This window comes from Pholcus phalangioides, unplaced genomic scaffold, assembly GCF_987345545.1.
Source record: "Pholcus phalangioides strain wild (caught in Gottingen) unplaced genomic scaffold, Ppha-v1.0 ptg000004l_1, whole genome shotgun sequence".
Taxonomy (NCBI): domain Eukaryota; kingdom Metazoa; phylum Arthropoda; class Arachnida; order Araneae; family Pholcidae; genus Pholcus; species Pholcus phalangioides.
In genome coordinates, this window is record NW_028301597.1 from 644363 (window position 1) to 668082 (window position 23720).

The window sequence follows — 23720 nt, forward strand, 5'->3', positions numbered from 1 at the left end:
TAATTTTAATGCAGCTGCAGTATTCACAATATAATATGTACACACAATAAGACACATGATAGAAATAAGACTATCTTGAGGATTTGGCTTGTTTCCTTTGCATACAATGTCATCAACAAATTACGTTGAATCAGAAACTTGATGGAGAGAGAAACATTGAATAAAATAATATTTATGGCAATTAATATTGATTCTATGGAATTTCATCAACAAAAATGTATGGGAAGATTTGGTGGTCAATATAATAGATAAGTAAAGTTAAAATTGTAAAAAACATTAACATGAAAAATTTTTGCAAAATCAAAATTTCAAAACCTTTCAAACTAAATAAAAATGACGAAAAAAAGAACAAAAAAATTTGGAGATTGATAACAGTTTTTATTTTGTGTCACTACGAAAATAGATTTCTAGACAAATACAAAAGCCACAACAGGCAAATGGCCCACAAGGTGGTTGAAAAAATTATGGCCATAAAAAATATAGATGCCAAATACAGTCGAATACCATTATAACAAACTCCACCAGATTGGAGAAATCACTTCATCACAACAAAATTTTGTTATAAAGGAATTCCAGGTTTTAGCATTGTTCCTATGTCAACTTATCTGGGGGATTAGAAAAGTGTTTGCTAAAACAATATTTTTGTTGTAACAGTACTCATTAAAACGGGATTCGACTGTGTAACCAAAATACCCAATATAAAAACATATACAACCAAAAAATAAAAATAAATACAGTAAAAACTTTCTTAACGGATACTCTCAGACACGATCCCCCATATTTACGGACAAATTTTTTTTGCCCCCAAAAGAGAGGTTTTACTGTATAATACACAGCCCATAAAAAAAATTATGGTTGTGTTATCTAAGTATTTATAGCTTCTTGCTAGACATTACAGAAAATTGATTAATAAAAAGATATGTCGCATCAATATACTTTTAAAAAATGCCACAAAAACATCATTACGTTGAAAATTTATTGAATAGAAATTGACCTGAACCTTAGTGGAAAATTTTTCTTTAGGCAAGTTTGTAATACAAATGCTTTGGAATATGTATTATTGAGTAATGTTTTTATTTTTATCGACTATGTTTATATTATTGACTAAATAAGAAATAAAAACTATTCATTTGTTATCAGTTTATTGTTTTTCTGTATTGTGTTGAAATTTTTTTTTATTGAAAGAAAGTGTAATGCATGATGATAGAGAATTGCTACTAATTTAGTTTAGAAATATTACTTATAATATAACTATGTTTATGTTGAAACATGTGCTACACTACTAGGGTATTTAATCTACGACAACTAAAGGTTGAGGGTAAATAACTTAATAACTCAAACTTAAAAAACATTTTCTATGGTAATGACTGTCTAAATATAATTGTTAATAGAAAAACTGTGTGCGCAGGAAATATATGCATAGCTTACTTCATTTGTTTTACAACAGATGATTTATATCTTTTATTAGGTATAAAATGAAAATACTATTAAGAAAAAAAAAAAAAAATCAGAATGTTATTTAATTATCAAATCTTTTGATGAAAATATGATTCCTATTTATATTTTGGCTTACACAAATAAATGACTCTTGATTTACATTTATGAAACAAAATACACATTCTAATGAATAACAAAACATGAAATATATTATTTACAATAAAGAAGTGCAACTTCGTAGATCTGCAGATATTTGAATTAGATGCCAATTTCAAAATACGTTTCACAAGAAAAACATTGATTGGCTATGCAGCTTTTATTTATTTTTAGCCAGAAGAGAAATGCATTGAAAAAATGGCTCGGTCACAACAGCAGAATTTCATGACAAAAATATTTATTGCTCAAAGATTTTGAGTTGTTCCTTTTTTGCTACCAACTCTTTCAAAGATTCATGGTATGGTCCATAGTGTATGGCAAAAACCTTGTACGAACGATCCATAACTTCATGGGCTTCATAAACTAGATTCCTGAAAACAATGAAATAGAACTTGAAGAAAAACATTCATGCTTATGAGACAGAGATGTAACTTGAAGATTAAAAAAAAAAAAACTAAAACAAAACATACATTATTTCTTCTTTATAAACAGGTCCATCTTTGGCAAGTTGAGCAATAGTATTGATCAGTAGGTCAGAATACTTCTGCAATTCATTTGCTAATTCTATGCTGTTTGATCCATAAATCTGTTCTGTGGTTTCAAGAGTTGGACGAAGGTACTCAACTGCAGGCATCATCTTCCCTATATATAATATATATATTTTTTCAAGTTTCTTCAAATAAAATAATGTCAGCTAAATTAAGGTGATTGCAAATAAACAAGGTTATATGGTGATCAAAATCAGAAGCATTTTAAAACAAAGCATAACAGAAAAAAAAAATAAAAAACTTAATTTGTACAAAGCAGGGATTTTTTTAGTACGGTAGTTCTAAAAATATAACAAGAAAAAGTTAAAATGGCAGCTTAACATGAGTGAGTTATGTACTTTTTCGTCATTTTTATTCCACTACTGTCATTTTATCAACACACACAAACAGATTAGACCAAAATCAATAATTTATAGCTAATTTATAATTCATAAAAAAATTATCAGCACGAGTGTTGAAATGCGTAAAATTTTTGTTTTTAAATTATCTCTGGAATCTCACACCTTCGGGGGGGAGGAGGAAACATGTATTTTCATCCATAAAAAATATACACATTTTTTGAATTAAAAGGATTAGGTATAACTGTATTTATGAATAATGTAAGATTACCCAAAGTAGCATAGCAGCATGCCAACTGATCCCGAACTTCAGCTAATTGACGATTGTAACGATACATCACTTTTTCCCTGGTCCTGTGACATCGTTTCAACCTCTCAAGGGCATCTGGAATACCAATCAAACATTATTATAGTGTGTATATATATACAGGGTGATTCAGAAAAGATGGGGAAAACTTTAAGAGGTGATAGTAGACATCAATACAAACAACTGTCATCAAAGAATGCATGGCCTAACATGAAACGCAAACGTGTTAGAGCGTTTCGAAACCACCGCTCCTCAAACATTACTACAGCATTTCTGTTGAAATTTATCAGGCGAAAAAATAACACCATGCAGGCAAATGTAACCTGAAGAAAAAACTGTATGCAAATCTATGTCACAGTGAATAAAAGGCATGGACGCCAGCCCTTTGAAGTTATTCCAGCATACAACTGTTCTAATGTTCTAACAGTTGAAACATAAGGGATAATGGCGAACTTTAGTAATACCCAGCCCGCGCCTTTTATTCATTGCGATGCAGATTTGATACTGTTTTTTTTCCCCAGGTTACATTTGCATGCATGGTTTTCTTTTCCTCCCGATAAATTTCAACAGATATGCCGTTTTAACTTTTGTGTAGAGGCTGTTTTAAAACATGCTAGTGCGTTTCATGCATTATTGACCATTAGAGACCATGCATTATTTGATGGCATGATGTATTAGTGTGTACTATCACCTCTCAAAGTTTTTCCAATCTTTTCTGAATCACCCCGTATATCTATATAAAAAATAAAAACACAAATTAAAACAAATTTTAAGTAAAAACTCTAATAAATTTCTCATAAACTCTATATTTTAAAATGTTGTTTGTATGCTTTACTACATTGTTCCTATTTACAGTAAAACTTCTTATAACTGGATCAATCAAAAAATGGTTTTTTATGTAAGCATATTTAAAAATGTTTATAAGGTGAGGTGGTGTATGCAACAAATAACAAATTATGTAAGCTAATTTTGTTATACTCATGTAAAATTTAATGAATAAAAACAAGTATATCTCTTTAATGTTTAGCCCTAATATTATTTATTAAGGTCCCCATTATATCAAATGAGTAGGTTTAACTGCATTTCGGAACTATTTATGACCATAAAAATTGTGGTTATTATAGACACTTAACAGATAGCCATGTTTTAAACAAGCTTTTTCCCCCCCACAAAGAAAATTCATGATATGTGAGCCAAAATATTAATAAATTATAAAACATTACACAAACCTTTGTATGACCCTTTTGCTGCAAGTTGAAGACCTTGAACAAACATATCATGTGCAGTAAAAACTTTCTGGGAAATAAAGAAATCAACATTCAAATACAAAGTATAAGAAAATGTACTTATTTAAAAAAAAATTTAGACGCACATAATTTTATACTGTATCCAAAAGAAAGTAAAAACTTTGTACATACACTGAATACTGATTTTTCAAAAGTTTATACATATAACAATATATTTTTTAAGGTAAAATGTGTTGCACACACATACATGGATACTATGCTCACCTGTAATAACAGAGTACAGTCCTGTGGTTTCCCACAGTCATAGCAAGCAGCTCTATTATTACTATCAGGACATCCTAATGCCCCACTGCAGAAAGCACATTTCAGAGCCTGTGAGAAACAAATATTTGAATCGTCAAGCTAAATCAAAATATAAATTTATGATCTAAAATTTTTCCATGGAAAAATTAAAATGACACAAAGCAGGCAACAGAAAATTTCATTGAAGCTAGCCTGGGTCGTGTCTGGTCTGACAGCAGGTGACTAAGCTGTACTAAATAAATGTTATCAAAGAGCTCAGCAGAGCATGCATTGAAGAATCCTGATCTAGAGAAAACAATACAGAACTCTAGAATAGAATATCTGTCACAGTTTAACAACTGGAATATTTGTGTAAAATAATAATAATCTTATTAGTTTTGGAAGTTGTAGATCATATCAGACAAATCCACAGGTAGAGGATGCATGATTTAGACATGCTATGCTTGTATATCTTCAAGAAAGATTTTTAACCAGTCATGTGGTTGTCGCAGCTATACCTAACAGTGGTGCCTATACATAATGTTGTGCCAGCCACATAAAACACATATAAATATGCACTGTCCTTTTTCAGTTCAACAAGTGTGTCTTCAACTCAGTTTGTCTCTGTGCATCTCATTAGAAGGTTGTTGGTAATTTTGTAGTTCCACTATTTTTATTTGATACATTCAAATTAATTTTTAGTTTTTTGGTTAGTTCTTTTTTGACGGTGATAATGGCTGACTGATGATGGCAACAAGAAAGCTCTCTTATAAGTGTGTTGTGTGCTCTAAAACTGGAAAATGAAAAGCAACCAAATATTGGTGCCCTGATTGTGATGTTGGTTAGTGTCAGAGTCAATTGTTTTGGAATATATCACACACAAACTGAATACTAGACTTCCAATACTTTCTTTCAAAATATTAGTAACATACAAGGAAAAAATATTTGATTTACATGTTATTTTAAATTTCAATACATTGTTTTTAAAATGAATTACCGAAAAAATATTTTTCTGCATTCATTTGGAACTTCAACAACTCATGCTGTCATTGCATTTAATTAAGAATTCAATATTTATATTTAGAACACTAATTAGTAATTACTTTTATTGATTTTTTTATGATGATTTTAAATGTACAGAAAAAACATGATAAACTCAGTTTGGATGTTTTCATAAAAAAAATTAATAAAAAAAAATTTAATAGCTTCAAATTTCCAGGAAAAAAAGCATTCCCATTTTTGAAAAAAAAAGAGGCACTACGGGTAGTAGCATTTGGAGAAATTAATTGGCCAGTTGATCAATTGAAAACAAAATATTAATCCTGCAATTTTAGAAGCATTCATACATAAATTAAAAAAATTAAAATAGAACCAAACGACACTGTTACACCACCAACCTGAAATTTCTGCTCTCTATCATCCTCAGTCAGACATGCTTCACAGTCACAAAGAAAAAAATATTGTTCCATCAAAGCCCTTTGACGATTATCACGCAGCATTCTACGGAAATGTGGGCCTACAAGAGAATAAAAGTCCTCAATCAATAAATAAAATCAATATTCCTTAATTAAACTATGAGAACAGTGGTACACAAATATGCAGAATATTTATTTTAAAGAACATAAATAAGTTGCATTTTGGTAATGGAAAAGGCATTTTTCTTCGATTATGTTTATATCCAGATATGATAAATACCTTAATGAACAAACACATCATATGAAGAGCTTATTTTAAAAAAGAAACATTTCCACTTTTTCCTGAAATGTACTTTTTAATGGTTTATGAATTTTTTGGGATAAGCTTTGCCAGATTATGCAAACAAGGAATATTTTTGGCAGAAAAAAAATGTAAAGTTAGTCGTGCCTATCAAAAGGGAACATGTCCACCTTTTTTTCACATACACTTTGGTATTTTTCATCTCTCGATAACAGACACCTATGGGACCGAAAATTTTGTCTGCTAAAGAGGAGTGTCCATTAATGAGTAGTAAGATATATTGAATCCCATCAATGTAAATCAAAATTGTGGAGTTGTATGGGGAGTGTCCATTATGGGAGGTTCCATTGTAGAATGATCATGTTTCTTATGTTAATGACAAGAGGGAAGTAAAGGTACCTTCCTGGGCTAGTTAAAACCTTCTGAAATTAACAGGTGATGTAGAAATTTTCACACTTGACAAACTCAAATTTTAATCAAAAACTAACATTTCCACTAATTTTCGTTCAAAATAGAACATTTCCAAAAAAAATTCAAATGTGGATAACTCTCTTGAACGTTGATCAAGAAACAGAGTATTAAAATATTCTTCTACCATTCCTACATGCTACCTGTTAGGCGATTGCTTACTTCTGTAAAGCAAACGCAATCTAGAGGAATACAAGTTTTACTTCTGTAAATTTAGCGAAAGTGGAAATGTTTCCTTTTGAAAATAAGCTCCTTGTATATAACAAGGGAACACTTGAAATGTAAATTTTCTTTGTGCTTTTGTAAAAAACATACAAAGAGATAACATGCAAAGACTTTACAAGGGTTTTGTTGGTCGATTTGTACAGCTATTAGAATATTGAAATGAATTTAGAGACCTTCTTGTTCCTTTCTATTATATTCTCTTTCCCCCCCCCCCCATTATATTTCCTGATACGAAAAAGGTTTTTGCAAGTGTATTGAAAAACCAGCATAAGCAGCAGAAGCACTCACCATAGCAATTGAATATTTCTTGTCCCTTTACCACATCTTCAACTGCTCGAATTATAAGCACATTCTTATGAAAACTAGAAAAATAAATACATACAGTGAAAATATATGTATTTCATTTTGCTAATCCTACTAATGTAGAATCAAACAAAATATCTTGGAGAAAAAAAGAAATTTATTTAAAACCTTATTATTACCTAGATATAACATTTGGTTTGCAAGAGTGGTTCATGAGGCTAGCAGAAGGATAAATGCCTGTGGCTATTTTGACTTGACGCTGGTGTAAGACAGAACCCCCTTCACCAGAGTGTGAAGTCACTTGTAATTGCGTGATGGCACTGGCATTACACACAAGTTGAACAATGTGGTGCAGGATAAGTCCCCCTGTGAATAACTCTGTGCTAGGAGCACTGCTTGGGACATCACTGTCATCAATGGATGTGACAGACAGACGAGAATGGACGGGGCTTCGGGACTTGTGAGTTGGCGTGGATGGTGCAGATCCCACCCTGGCAGTTAGCGTGCAACTGTTCAATCTGTCTCTAAGAGTTTGGTTCTCTAGCATTTGAAAATAATTTAACTTGTCAAATAAAAGCAGCATCAAAAGCGCTGTCTGAATAAAAAAAAAAAGAAAAGATTTTCTGAGAAACTACAAACACTCATATGCACATTATTATACATGTACAGTCACAGTACATACTATTTCATAACTAGATATCTTTAAACTTTTGCAAACACATATCTTCAAAGAATTTGTATATACAGAGTTGTCAACTGCAATGGACATAGCTACGTCCATAGTTTCTACGGAGGCCACAACGAACTACGAAGCAATGGGAAACAGTCTCAATGATACGGAAATTGGTTTTAAAAAATAGAGTCTTTGAGTTTCTTGTAGTGTTTTACTTATTTTTATTATTATTTCTATAAAATTGCATCAATCTTTACTGTGACAATGAATTTGTATACTCATGAGAGTGAGTTCGAGAGAAAACAAATTTGGAGCCAATCTGTTTTGTCTGTGCACGGAAGGCAATCTGTAAAGCTGCGTCTAAACCTGTCACTCTACCAACACCTTCTAAAGCAGAAGTTTCAGTGCGAAGCTTTGACATCACTGAAGTCGTCTGTTTTACCTGTAGCCATTGGACATAGCAGGCCCATGTTTGTGAAATCTTAACTTTTTTTTTCAGTATATCCACTTACTATAGGTGAAATGGATGACTTGTCACAAGTTTCACACGAAAAACTTCTGCTATAGGAGGTGTTGGCTGTACTCAATGCCCAAACACGCAAAAACCACCTGTTTTCTGTCAAAACAGTCCCATCCCATGGAATAAAAACAAGTTTTTGAATGGTTCAGTGCGGTGAGTCTGGACCCAGCTTCATTTGCATAGTGCATGGTCGAGCTCACAGAACTTGTGTCAGAAAGAATGTTTCGCCGTAGGTGCCACAGGAGCTCAGATACGGAGAAACCAGGGTGGTGTCTAGGGTTGCTAGACGTGCATATATATGGCCCATAAAGGGGTATGCAAGTTGGGATCACATTGAATATTTATGAATTATAAAGGGACTCAGCGATCTAGGAACATTGCTTCAGGAGGTGGGGGGTCTAGTGGCCAGAGTCCCTCTAGGTTCCAGTGCCACTGAGGTGCAGTATTTAATGAACTTTGAAATGAAAAAAAAATTAGTTTTTGAGTGACTATTTTTTATTGTACTTTGTACTACAATGTTATTCTGGGGGGGGGGGGAGGGTTCCATCCCCCATGGCAAAGCTGAACATTCATGACTACTGACGAGCTTTAAGCCAATGTTGGCGAATGTCTGTATATATAATATCCAAGTTTGCACAGTTGCTTTAAAAGACATTGTACACGACAAACACTACCTTGAACATATGAAGAAACTTTTATTTTACATTAAACAAAAAATGTGATATGAAGCAATATGTTACACATTTTAATTATTGGAATTCACAAAATTTGACTTGACAGAACACACATGCAACATTAACAAATAAAGTGTGGAGTGAAAAATAAAATAAAATGTGCACATAATAGTAGTCAAAAAAGACAATAGCTATACATGCAAACTGAGATTGTTGCAATTTTTTCAATAAAGCTATGACTTATACATGGGCGGAGATACAGGGGGACATCCCCCTCCCCCGTATCTCCAGCATCAAAGGTGGAGTCGACTGATGTAATGTATCTGTGTACATATGAATTGACATCATCATCTGCCCCCCCACCAGTAATAATGACCATGCTTTCAAGTCTATCTCTGCCTATGGACTTATATAGTTTTAAGAATCAAATTTTGGCTCTTAGGCTACAATCTAAAGCCACTGCCTATTTTTTAAAAATCTTAATATTTTATCCGCATCTGTGATAGAAATGATGTGTGAGTAGGAATTATAACTATTCAAAAATATTTTAACAAAAATAGGTGCAAAAATATTTATTTCCTCAACGTAAGTAGGAAGTTTTGTTTTTCTACTTAGCTTAAATCATGAGGCACAACCTCAGGTATACAAAAAGGTTCAATTCAGCCTATGAAAAGTGTTTTAAAATAAAATATCAATGCACATAACACAATAAGCACGCCAGTTTGTGGCCTGCAAGCTGTTAGGCAAAGTGCAAATTGAGGCACGTGCAGCGTTTGTGACACGAAGCTGGGCAGCACTCTGTTTTGCGGCCAACGGAAATCAGAAGGACAGCGCAAATTGACACGAGGCGATACTACGCTAAGCGCATGTATGCGTGCACTCGTTGGCGCTGCCGTTGAGCCGCAGATTTTCGTGTCCCATGCGCACGATGCTTCATATTCGGTAGGGGTTTTTTAAAAATTTAACCGTAATTTTGATAGAGTTCGCATTCTCTTATGAAAAATGTTAATTAATATCAACGTTACTTACATAAACATGGAATTATCAATTATTTCTTTAATTCCTGAATTATTTTATTTCGTTCAGAATTTTTATTAAATATTATTATTCTTTCCAAGGTTTTGACTTTTCATTAGCTTTAAATTTTCTTTCATTATGGAGTTATTTTTAATTTTGGAATTAATTTTGGGATTGATTAATTTAGGAATTCATTATTGGATTCATTAATTTAGGAATTCAGTTTGGGATTCATTAATTTTGGAATTCATTAATTTCAGGATTTTCATTGATACACCAAATTTTCACTAATTTTGTGATTGTTTCCAAATTTTATAAATTGTCATTATTTCTGAATTTTAATTAATTTTTATGCCTCCATAATTTTTAGAGAAAAAAATCCACTTTTATTTTTTTAATAGCCTACGAAATATTTCCCATTAAATTTCTGAATTTGGCTCTTTTTAATTCCGAATATTCATTAATTATGATATTTTATTGATCGATAGAGGAATAATTTTTCATTACATCTGAAATTTAATTATTAATTTCACTAGTTCTGGTGTTAATCTTGTGGTTTTCAATTAAATATGAATTTCCAGCAGTTTTGGAATTATTAATTTTTAATTGTGATCAATGCTTTCATTTGTTTCAACTTTTCACAAGTTCCAAATTTTCATTCATTGTGGGATGAATATAGGAAATTAATTTCGGAAAAATTCCATCAATTAAATTCCATTAATTTCGGAATATTCATTCATTCCAATTTCTGTTAATTATATAATAATCTTTAATTTTATTAATTGTGATTCATTCTAAATTTTGAATTTTCATAAATTCTATATTTTCATTAACCTTGAATTTTGATTAAAATTTTTATCCCTTCAAAATTTACGTTAATGTTTATCTATTTTCAATTTCGATTAATTTATGTAAATAGTTTTCATTAATTTATGTACATTTTCATTATTTATGTTATTTTAAGGAATAAGTTATTAAAAAAATCGGAATCTTCAATAGTTTAATTATTCATTAATTTCGAATTGTCATCAATGCTGATTTTTTTATTTCTTCGTGTTCACGTTTTTATATACGGTATTTTAATATATTTTTCAGCGTATTCCCGTACTTTATATTTTAATTAATGTTATGTCTTCATTAATGTAAATTTTAATGACCAATATATAATATCCAGGCTCCGGGAGCCTCCTAAATGCCAAGGTTGCAGGCCTCGAAATCATTTCCTTTTGAAAAAGCTCCTGCACTTGAAACGCGTTCAAATATGCGCATTCCCTCGCTACGCGTGGGGCGTGTAGACGTCATCGCACTCGGGTCCCGCCCACTCGCGAACGCTGCAAACGACTCAATTTGTGCTTAGCCTAAGTATCTTGCATACCTTATCCAAAAAAACTGAAAATGTTGAACTTGATAAAAAAAACCAGGGTTAAGGACATTTTTTTCCCTCTTTCATTGTCCCATGAGCAGCTTATTCCTAAGAAATTTCAGAACGCAGTTGAACTTGATTTATATGAGATCATAGCTATTACGAGTATTTCTAAAAACTGTGTTAAGTTTGCTATTTAACTGCATTAAAATTTCACATTTTTTATGAACAGTAAAATAAGAACCTCTATTGGCACATATGTCATTTTTTCTTTACTTTCTCTTGCCATATCATTCCAACAAAATGTTCTTTGTAAAAGTTAACACGCCAAAAAAAAAATTCTAAAACCAGTGAATAAATGAAAAGCCCCATTTTGTTGGCATATAGTAATGCATGCAAGTGTTTTTCAAAACTTGGATGATTTTTAGCAAGGTCATCTAGCTTTATTTGAAACTTTTTAACGGTAAAAATATATAGCACAACAATGCACAGGTCCTGGTTTACTCTGGTTATAGCCAAGAGAATTTACATAAAAAGTTATAATATTTTTCAGAAAATAAATCTTGGACTCACCAAAGCATATCTCAATGTATCCTCTACATGCATGTCATCAATGTGTGCTACCAAATTGTAAACAGATCGATATGAATTGTCGTAACACTTTTCACTTGAAGAACTAGGCACAGCGGTAGTTGCATCAGAAGACTTGGAAATTTCTTCCCTAAATTCTAAAACAAAAATTAAAAAAATTATTAAAGTTAAAAAAAAAACAATTTTTTCTTCTGTGAAAAACAGAAGAAAACAGTTAGGTTCTAACTGTGAAAAACAGTTAGGGAGCTAGCTTCTCACTGTGCAGGTTTGGGTTCGAATCCCCGTTCGGGCATGGATGTTTACTAACACTAACAAATTCCCTGGACGGATCATGCTGATCCCTTGGGAATATGTGTGGATCACGTTATTATTATTATTCATGAAATATATATTAATGATTGATAGCACTGACCCTTTATTTTTTCCAACCCTGTAACAAGAATTACTCTGCAGCCAAGATGAGCAAGTCCAACCTTAAAAAAAAACACCACCACATTAGAAAAGACCAACATTTATAATCTGTTTCACAAGTTTTAAAAATTAACAGTTCTTAGATACTGAAAACAAAAGATTCTCATGTACAATCACTAAGGTAATTTCTTTATAAACTACAGAATTATAAATTTGTTACTACATGCTGAAATAATAATCAGATAAACTCTAAAACAATAATTGTCTATATAACAACATTACTCTCAGGTATGGATGCACTTTTCACAGTTTTGATACATTTTATCTACAAAGATCAATCCTTTATGATTATTCATATGATTAATCCATCATATGGTATGACAATACTCTGGTCCCTTGAGTATCATTTTATTAACGTTCAACTGTACTATTTTTGATTTTGTAGAAACAATATTATTTGTAAGGAAAGGATTTAGTAGGTACAAGTATTTTTACTTTAAAGAATCAGCTGGTTTATGGGAATTATTCTTAAAGAATCAGTTGGTTTTTGGAAATTACAGTGATTTTCACACATAACATTTCCACTTACAACATTTTCCAGTTTAGAACAACTTATTTTTGAGGTATCAAATCTTATTAATACTGTGATTGAGATTTCCTGTTTAAGGCGTTTTCCACCTTAGACTTTTCATGACAATGACAGTTTTTTGAAATCATTGTAAGCTAGACCCATTGTATTCTTAATCAGCTGGTCCTTGGCAATTATTCTCAAATAAAGAATCAGTTCATTTCTAGTGATTATTTTTAAATAAAGAATCTGAATCAAATTTATGTGTGGCACATCATTTTCATATAAAGAGAGAAACTCACTTTTCAACTTACAGTGTGGAATAAATCAAGGTTTCCACATTCCCACTTATGGTATTTTTCCCATGATTCATCACAGCAAATTTGAGAACAATAACGAACCTGAGCACATTGGTGACAACTGAAAGATTAAAACAGATATAATTTTGTGTTTGCACATACATGCATACACATATTATAGACTGGCAACAATGCCCCAACTAGATATGCTTGGTCAGCCGAGGCAAACATGCATATATTTTTCCACCTCCTTCCTTTGGTACCTGCAACTCCCTAATTGCAATAATCATTCACAAAGATAATACAAACAGTTGTATTTCACATAAATGATTCCCCATGCTGTGATGTATATTTATAACCCCTATTTTTTATCTCTATCTTTCTTACGTAATCTATTCCTCTCACCTGCCATTCCCTTTTGTGAAAAAAATATAAAAAGGTAAGATGATACTTCTGGTGTGTGTGATTTCGGGTTAAAAACTTGTATTTGTAAAAATAAAGATGATGGGAAAAAACAAGAGTTGTTAATCACAATTTGTGTCTAGTGTGTCAGTTTTTCATTTTAAGAACAATTAATATTACTAATATAGATGAGCAATTAGGCCTGATTTGTAAATATTTTAATTAATTTAGTTTCAATTCACACATTTCGTGTAAATATGTTGATGTTAGCCAAGAATAAATAAATTTCACTTTTTATTCATGGAAAAAGTTTTTTTTAGCCAGTTCAGATTTATAGAATTTTTCATGCATACATTTTTTTTACAACTTTCTATAACTTTTCTTACAAGCCAGTTCAACTGTCGCAAAGCATGGCCATTGCATTTATATAGATTACAGACTTAGAAAAAAATAAATTGCAACTAACATCAGTATAGAAGTTAGGCACTTACGGAACAATAGCATGAGCACGAACATAACAATGATGACAATGAGTTGTATACTGACTAGGCAAAAGAACAGAGGCATAAGGGACTTCAACAAATAACGTATTCCCAGCAGTAATTGGCCTGTTTGCCTATTTAATAAAATTAAAATGTAAATCTAGCATGAAAAATATTCATTCTCAAACTTCTATAATCAGTAAGATAAAATTATTAATTTTCTCTGAAGGCAGAATGTGTCACAACAGTCTGCAACTTGCAGTTTAAGAGCTACTATAATAAATTTAATAAAAAAACTTTGAAAAATATTGCAATTTGGATTTATTAGACACTACATTGGCAACCTAATATAATAGACTGATGGAAAATAAACTCTCTTTCACAGAAAATGCGTGATGATAGCAGGTGCAGTTCCGTATAAAAGTGAAAAGGCTGCAGCATGATTGATGAAATCATAACATGATTGAATGGCAAAAATATTATTGAAATGAAAAAAATACAGTGGTACTTTGATATGTCTCGATTTGCTAGTAATGCAATTATTAGAGGAAAAATATATACTTCAATTCGTCAGCAAATATTCAAATAATAAGCATGAAATGTACAAGAAAAAGTACTTTAGTTGAGTGCTACTTTACATCAACAGGGATGTTTTTCACCAAAGCTGAAAAAAAGATTCAACATTACCTATACAAATACAAGGTCACAACAGCAAAATGCCCAACGAGGTGGCTGAGAAAAAGATGCACATAACAAATATGAATGTCATATATTTCAAAAATACAGCAACCCAATTAAAAATGCAATTATAAAATCTAAAAAGTATATGTACACAATAAAATACTATGGGATATCATAATGCCCATAAAAAATATACTACCTAGTGGCTATTCTAATGAATATTTTCAATGTTTCGATTCTGCTCAACATGAGACATTATCGGTCAACTTATGTATTTGAGTTGATGATATGATGCATCTGCTATTTTCAATACTGTTTGCTAAACATATTTGTGCTGGCTTCTGAATTTTAGCTGGAGCTTTTGTCAAAAAAAAGTAAAATTTTTAGTCACAAACTGACGAATGCATCAGTAGCTCAAATACAGAGCTGACCGATAACATCTCCTGTAGGACAAAATTGAAACTGTTTGAAAATATTCATTAGAATAACCACTAGGTATCATTAAATTTTTTTTTTTCAGCTTTGGTGCAAAGTAGCCACAGACCCAAAAGCAGAATGTTTTGCATTGTTCTGCAATGAGTTCTTGGCTGACAGGAAATGTTTTGTAGTAAAAATTCCCATGTGTTTTCTACACTTAAAATTTGTAGATTTTTCTGCAGCAGCACTGATTGTTCTGTGACATACGTCACAGATTTTGGCATGTTTTGCTTTGTCGACCTCAGATTTATTATGGCGGCCCAGTACTAATAAATAAATTCAACACACAAAAGCTTGGGAGCTTTAAAGATATTAAAACTACCACTTTATCAATTACTGCAATCTTGTAAGCAAAATTACTTTTATTCGGCAGATAATACATTAAACTATACCATGCCAACTGATTTTTGCATGACGAAGTATATTTAGAGGATGATGGGAACAAACTAACAGGATCTCCAGTATATTATATACAGTAAAAGTCCATTATAACGAGTATGGCTTATAATGACAATCTGGATATAACGAGTTATTTGCAGGTCATTGTCAAAGAGATAATGCAAAAAATATCTGCTTATGAAAAGTTCGTCATAACTTTTCCTGTGATTGTGAGCTATCGTTATAACAGACTTCTATTGTATATGAAATTTAATTTGAGAGCCAAAATTTTAATGATATAAGTAACTTTCAGAAACAATCACATAAGTATGGTATGCTGTCTACATATCTGAGAATTTCTCATTTTTTCTTTATGCATTATTGGGGGGTGGGGTGGGGGGTAAAACAATTCTTACAAAGGAAAAAAAAAAATTTGCTAACCACAATGTATCTGCCTTTTCGTTTGTCATACTGTACATCCAGGGCAACAGATGCTGAAGAAAGAGAAGAATGATTGCCATATGATATAGAAGGAACCATAGGTTCATCAGTTGATTCTTCATCATTTTCTTTGCTGGAGAAAAAAGAAACAGGTAACATTAAATTTAAAACTATTTTTCTCCCCATTGTTAATCAATATTTAATTTGATTTCCGACATCATTCCTAAAATTAATTTAGATGAAATATACTGAAATCCTCCAAAGAAATACTGTTTTTCCCAGAAAACAAGACCAAGTCTTACATAAATATTTGCTTAATACATCAGGGCTTACTTCCGGGGAAGGGCTTACATTAGAAGCATCCTGATAAATCTAAGGCTTATTTTCGGTAGAATAACTTTTCCTTTTTGAAGACATTTTTGAATGACAGTTACACAAAAATTGATAAAAAATTGCAAGTGCTGACTACAATAAAAGGTTTCTTTTGGGTGACGTCGTTTAAAATAAAGAAGTCCAGTTTAAATTTGTAGGACAAAACGAGGCTATGCATTCATGCCAGCTGGAAATACTCATAGCTTAATTCAGTCATTGGCATCAAACTGTACTGGTTGTTTACTTATGACAATGACATTCATTGGGTAGCTGAAATACGTCATATGCTGCTTTTTCATTCATCATCGGACACCCTGAGAGAACATTTTGAAGTTATAGTGGTGTAAGTCACATTTTAAACAATTCTGACAAGTCTAGAAATGCAATCTAGAAGTGCTAAACTTTTGAAAGAAAAATGAACTAAGTAACAGCTTCAATAGTTCGGCTCTAAATTTTGAAATCACAAAATTTTTAACATGGGCACCTATGACAATGGTTCTAGTAAAACCTTTTTCTCAAAATGAAGATTATTGACTTACACCACTGTAACTTTAACCCGTCCAAGTTTCTTCATTTTCTTTGATAAAAGCCAAAGGTTAAAATTAATCTGTTTGTTATTGTTATCTGTAAAGGTTTATTTATCTATTTACCTCTGGTCCAAGGATGCCTGCTTGGGCATTAACGAAAATTTAATTATAATTTATGTTACAATTTATTTTTCAAGTGTTAATGTCAATAACATCATTTATTTATATTTTTAATTGGTAATAAATAGTAATAAAGTATTGTTCGATACATCCATCATGTGTTGAAAAGGCATACTAAATGAGTCTGACAATTTTAAATAAGGCTTATTTTCGGGGTTGGGCTTATATTAGGAGCATGCTGAAAAATTATTCTAGGGCTTATTTTGGAGGTCAGTCTTATTTTTGGAGAAACGTACTTGTCTCATGGTTTATAAAAAAATGATAGTGATATAAGACTGTAATCCAGCTTTGCGCTAACCTAGTCCGTTCTGTGATCTAGCATTTTCAAATGAGCTCCTTTCAAGTATCGACGAGCAATGACACATGTCTGTGTGCCAAAGTTTATAGTCTTTGCCTGATATAACGATCCCCTTCATTTCATCAAAAATGGACATTATATTGAAAGTAAAACATTCATATGACAGTCATTCTACGAAAACACTCGAGACTTATCCCAATGGTCACTATAACGTGAGGTTGTTATAACAAGCGTCTCAACTATATTATGTAAATATTTTTTCCCACCTACCATACAGTAATATGGAGCTACCCTGGTCTAATATGTGCCAGATGAGTGAGTCTACAGTGTCTTAGTTTAATACAAAAATGTAAACCCCTCATTCCCAAATCAAATGAAATGACAATTGCCCTTAAAATAAAAGAATCCATATTCTCTTTACCTAAAAATTTCTTTAAGCAATTAGAGGATATGGGGCTCCTTAATGATGCATGCACTGATTTTGACCTCCTAGCTATCAACTTTTGGTTTGTAAAGAGTTCAAATCGGTAACCAGGGGTCTGGCCAAACATTTCTTGTCATTAACTTTGTGAAAAGTTTGGAAAATAGACCCAAATGTCTCTGGCAATAGAGTTGCTATTCAGAACCAACTTTAATTTCTTAGTTTTCTCATTCACAATGATTTTATTTATTTTTCAATGAAAAAAATCTACACTGTACAAAATCGATACAAGACTAGAAAAGACCACAAACATACTTTTCAGGGATTTCAACAGCATTTCTTGAGCTTTCAATATCTTTTTTCAAACGAGCTTGAAGAAAAATGAATTGGATATTAGTAAAAACAATTTTTACTTCTTTTGTAGAATATTTTTTGACATGTATGCATACAAAATATGATTATATATGTGCATATTACCATCTTTATAATTTCAAAGCATGATTTTGTTTGCATGACTCAATCTTCTGAATGGAAATTCAAAATTTTTGCAACCGAAGTTTTCAAAGATCAAACAAAAATGTTGATTTAGTTATATATATATATATATACACACATTTAACTTTATATAGATTTAGGAATAAGATAACTCAAAGTATAAAGACAAAAAATAAAACAAATCTTATATAAAATTAAACCATGTAATCTTACCTATTTTTCTTGAATCCAGGCGAGCATCTTCAAGCAGCTTAATTGATTCATCAAAAGCTGAAAAAAGTGAGTTCAATGATTACTTTCGTTTGTGTGTTTACATCTTATTTGCCCATTCAAAGCAAAAAAATAAATAAAATAAAAAAATAAATAAAATAGGAGATGAGTGAAGTGGAACTTGAAGATTAAATTTTGATGTACTCACTTAATCACTCATTGAAAACTTATGACAATCAATGTTGCTTTGAAATTTTTCCCCCCTGCACCAACTAGTTTCTTTTGCAAATGGTAAGATCCATAGTCGTAAACTTGTTGGAAATGTATCCCCCCTCAAAATTAATATTTACATAGGGCATATGGAGATGGCAAATATTGGGGGGGGGGGGTCTTCAAACCTATGGGCCAAATACAAGTTTATGCGTATGGTAAGACCATATGCCACAAACACCAATGGTGTATTAAATTATTTGGGCGACTTAGGACCAATAAAGAGTCTTAGGAACCCTTCTAGCTAGCATGTCAGCTAATTCATAACCCAAAATAACTGAATGTAAAAAAGATTCATTGGTTTGAAAGAATGAAGAAAAACGAAATGAAATTCAAATTTCCAAACCTTGTAAAGCTAATGCTGGATTATTCAGCTTTACGTAACACTGTCCTCTTCTTTGCAACAACTTAAACCTGAGCTCACGAGGGTAATTATATTTGATTGCTCTTTCAACATCCTCCAAACATTCCTGAGATTAAAAAGAAAAATCATGTTCATAATTTTGAAAACTAGTCGTACAGTACACATGTATCCTTATTTATCACCAAAAGAAAGGTTTCAAAAAGATTTAATCACACAAATTACAAAATATTTGGCTGTATTAACAAGACTTATTAGTTTATTGTTTTAAAAAGCATACAATTTATGATACAAGCAAATAACAAACCAAATATGGTTTTAGAAATGTTCATATTAACAGTGAGCATATTAAACAAGTATGACTGTACTTCTTTAGTATTTACCTTGTACTTTCCAATATGAAAAAGTGCAGCAGACCGATTCCCATATCCAAGTGATAGCTCTTCATCATGAGCACCAGCTTCTACTGTGTTTGGAAAGGGAGCTGCCAATATGCTCTAGAAAGAAATATTCAGAAATAAGTAAAATAAGGATAAAATACATTTTCATCACAAATTTAAAAACTACAATGCTCATTAATTTTTAGAGAGCAAGCCAGATATATTAAATGCAATGAGGAATACACATAGCATGAGCCTGGAAATTGTGGCACTAAAAATGGTTGAATAGGTAGGCAAAAAGGCACTGAAAATGCCTAAAATAGGCATAAAGGCATTTAAATGGAAAAAAGAAAAGAAAAGTAAATAAAAGCTACAATAATAAGGGTCCAAAAACTGGCTAAAAAATTGACTGCACTCACTGAATTTACTGTTTGATCAATAGATTATAATTGCATTATTAGCTAAGTAAATACTATTATGCTTAAAAAAGTGTCTGCGGCCCTTCAAAGGGCCCCAAATTAGTAAAAAGTTCATGTTCACCTGTGAAGAAGAGACAAATTAGATCATTGATGACAAGGACATATCAAGTGTCATTTACTTGGCTATAATCATGTTTATAATTTTGATTGCCCATCGGTGTAGATAGTTTATATTTTATTCATCTGTTATATGATTTCAGATGGACGATTGCTGATATTCCAAGATGATTGTATCAATTTAAGGGTTGTACCAATATCAAGGGTTGAAGAATTCAAAAAGAAAATTTTTTTGGAAGTTTTCAATGCTAAAAATATTTAAATTCTCCGGAAAAGCCAGAGAATACTCATAAATTTGCATATAAAAATGTCGAAGTATTTAAAAAATGTTTGAAAATAGGCAAAAGAAAAACACATATTCTAGCATTTTTTTTGCCTAAACTTCCTGTCTCTACACATAGCATACTTTAACTTATATATGCATGACAGTATAAAATGAGAACTGGTAAAAAATTTAATTACAAAGCAAAAAAAATCTATCAAATAGAATATTTGAACATTTCTTTCATGTTTTATATCATTCTATTTGATGGTTTTTTTTTAAATTTCCTGAGCAGTACCTGCGAGTAGAGCTCCACAGCCTTTGCATACTCTTTTTCTTGAAAACACACATTTCCATCAGCTCTGAGTTCTGAAGCTTTCTCCCAATACTTCCTGTGGCGGGATGATGACATGATACTGAGCCATTGTTGGACTTTACTCCTGAGAAATGATATAATAATGCTCACAATTAACATATCCTAATAAACCAAGTAGGCTACTTCATGGGAACAGTAATTATGCTTGAAATTGTACATTATAAACAGCTGAGCATTGATTTCAAAAACAGCATGAAGATGGTATTTTTAAAGATGGGCTAAAGCTGGATCTATCGGAAGAGCATGGACCCAACCTGGGCAATCTTGACAGAGCTCTAGACATGGGGCTCGGGATGAATATGAGCACGTGTTTGTTTTTTACTAGAAAAGAACCCAGGAAAAATACTAATATGGAGAAAAATAGTAATTGGGAGACCAAGTACCCACTGGTTTTTTTACTTGCACAGCGCTGTTTTTTCAGTCGCGATGAAGGTATAAGAAATTTGTAAATAATAAGTAATTTTTTTTTTTGCTTAACGAAGGTTTTTCAAAAAGATTATTTTTTAAATTGCTCTGGAGAGCAGCAGATAAACATTGATTAGAAAAAAGGGCACTGAGAGTCTCATATAGATTATAGACGATTCTAAACAAGATATAATAAAACATTGTTGTAGAGATATTTATCATTGCATCGAGTATCATTGTAATGAGGTTTCACTGTATAAATAAATATCTGCACAAAACCAGGTTCATGAGATTTTACATGTTTACGTCTTATAACTAATATTTAACAGTGCATGCATCTTGTGAACATTCCACCAGGGAATTTATAAACAGTGAATGAATATGTTGTGTATATGTACAGGAGTCTCGATAATTTGAGTCTTGAAACTCGAAGGTTTTGATTATAATCTGTGTGGTGCTAAATTTTTTAAATTTCTTCTCAAAATCTCAAAGCTATGTATGCATACAAACATGCATAAAATAAGCAAACATTCTGTGGTGTTTGGTCAGAACATGATATCTCCAAAAAATGTATTTTTATGTAAAAGTAAGTCTTGCTAATTATAACTAATTAGAAGTGAGATAAATGCCCAAATATGTGCGTACGGCTAAACAACATGCTAATGTATGATATTTTCATTTGTATTTGTGTGTATGCCATATTTTTGATTTTTAAATGACAATGAAAATGTTCATATCTGAAAACTGTGATTTTGGAGTTATGTTCTGACGAAACACCACTATATTACATATATAAACATATAATGCACTCACTATTGACCTCAAGGGACTATGAATGTCTTCTCCCAAAGCAGAATTTTTTGCATTATTCTGCAATGAGCCCTCAGCTGAATGAAAATGTTCTGCGGTAAAAATTTATTTATAGTGTTTTTCATGCAAAAAAACAACAAAAAAACTTTTTTCTTAAAATTTTTCCTGAGATGGTTCTGCGATGTAAGCCACAGATTTTGGTAAATTCTGCTTTGGGGAATTTCCTTCTAACAGGTCTATAAGGGTTTCCTGGGAATATGTACGAGTAATTTCAGTTTGAAAGGGGGGTCTTGAGAAAGACTGAAGGGGGTATTGGTTCCTATACTTTGGTGGAACTGAACAAAATTTCTCACAGGCCTTTATAGCAAATTTGTGGTGTGAAAATAGCATTCATATCAAGCCTTCAGGGCAGTGTCATCTTAAGGCATGGCCCAGGGCCTCATGAGAAAGGGACTCACAAAAATAAGAACTGCTTGAAATTTCTGAGAATTTGCCAGGTAGGGCCTCAGAAAAATCACTTGGTCCTGGGACCCCATGATGCTCTGAAGATGTCCCCACGTCAGGGGTGGACATAGACAAGGAATAAATGTAACCAGCCTCAAAGGCATAAATTCTATGCCTATGGGACCACTTCTCCACACACCAATTCCGACCATATCACTATACTGCAATTAATGAGTTAGGAATGCAAATGCCATTCATCAGAGGTCGCCTCAAGCTTATTAGGGAAAATATCTTATCTGTATTATCCTGATTTGAACCTCAGACCTGACAGCATGACCTTCATGGTAGTACATGAGCATCTTACCACCACCCATGTGGGTGCCATGGATGGGTCTTGGTAGTAGCTCAATGAATTAAACAATCATCAAATTAAGGGTGAAAAAGCTATGGAACAGCTATGTTCCAAAGCTATGAATAGATAATCCCACCCCACATATAAAATGTCATTTTCTATTATTTTCCAGTACTTCGAAGGATTGAGACTACTGCATGTGGGGGTGGTCTTGAAATCTATTTTGTGAGAGTCATGATTGTTTTGTGCTATACTGGTGCTGCCACCTGTCTTCCATATTTTAAAGTAAAAACTTGCATATGCCCTGAATTTCCACGTTATGTAGGAATCTTGTTGAAATCTCTGCCACAGATTTTTTCGAAGGTAGACCCTTTATGTTTAACAACTGGAAATCAATTTAGTTCAACAACAAAAGGAGTAGAATAACAAGGGAATTGGGGTAATAACGCCTAATATTGAAATTCGAATCAAATTTCAAAGAAATACCCCCTTAATCACAGTGCAATGCAGTTCACCATATGCATGATATTCAAAATAAAACTTTCAAAACAAACAAATTTTTTTCAAAATATATAAACAAATGTCTAATGGTGTCAGACCTGGAGATGTCATCCCTGAGACAGAAATCGACACGTTCCTCGTTGGTTTTGAGCTTGGCGAATTTAACGAGGGCTTTGGATTTCTTCAAACGTGCCGTTATGTCGTCCAAGACATCATGCCAACAAGTGTAGGCCGCCATTCGTTGCAATGATGCGGATTTCTTTTTTCGCACGGAGGTCATGTCACGGACCGACCACCAGTTGGCAGAAGACAAGTTCAAGGTCGAACAAAATAAAAGAATAAAATCAATTCCTATTATTATTATTGATAAAAATGTTTTAAGCAAGAATATTGTGCATTTTTTTTTAATAGACATGCAGTATTTATAATATGGAAGTTTGATTACGAATATAAAAATATGTATTCGATTACAGTGTCTCAGACTCTTCGTGAGAGAAGTCATAAAGACTAAATATC

At 32.1% G+C, this 23720-nt stretch overlaps 1 protein-coding gene across 1 annotated transcript; it reads right to left on the reverse strand.

Annotated features, from left to right (window-relative positions):
- Nucleotides 1-357: 357 nt before the first annotated feature.
- LOC149086382 (protein-lysine N-methyltransferase SMYD4-like) lies at nt 358-23464 on the reverse strand. The gene is made up of 19 exons (XM_089255176.1): nt 23303-23464; nt 20615-20756; nt 19522-19635; nt 19124-19247; nt 18511-18567; nt 18118-18172; nt 16005-16137; nt 14037-14161; nt 13159-13264; nt 12278-12338; nt 11848-12002; nt 7207-7622; nt 7013-7086; nt 5713-5831; nt 4298-4405; nt 4016-4082; nt 2751-2864; nt 2064-2235; nt 358-1964 (listed from the first exon to the last, which is right to left on the reverse strand). Exons 1-19 carry the CDS (start codon nt 23440-23442, stop codon nt 1832-1834), a joined length of 2415 nt encoding a protein of 804 aa, XP_089111302.1. The 5' UTR covers nt 23443-23464; the 3' UTR covers nt 358-1831.
- Between the last annotated feature and the right edge of the window lie 256 nt (nt 23465-23720).

Coding starts and splice junctions, on each gene's coding strand:
- LOC149086382 (XM_089255176.1), bottom strand. CDS start 23,442: ATGGCGGCCTACACTTGTTGGCATGATGTCTTGGACGACATAACGGCA. Junction 5,832..7,012: donor AGAAATATTCAATTGCTATG/GTGAGTGCTTCT, acceptor ATTCTCTTGTAG/GCCCACATTTCCGTAGAATG. Junction 1,965..2,063: donor GTTTATAAAGAAGAAATAAT/GTATGTTTTGTT, acceptor CATTGTTTTCAG/GAATCTAGTTTATGAAGCCC.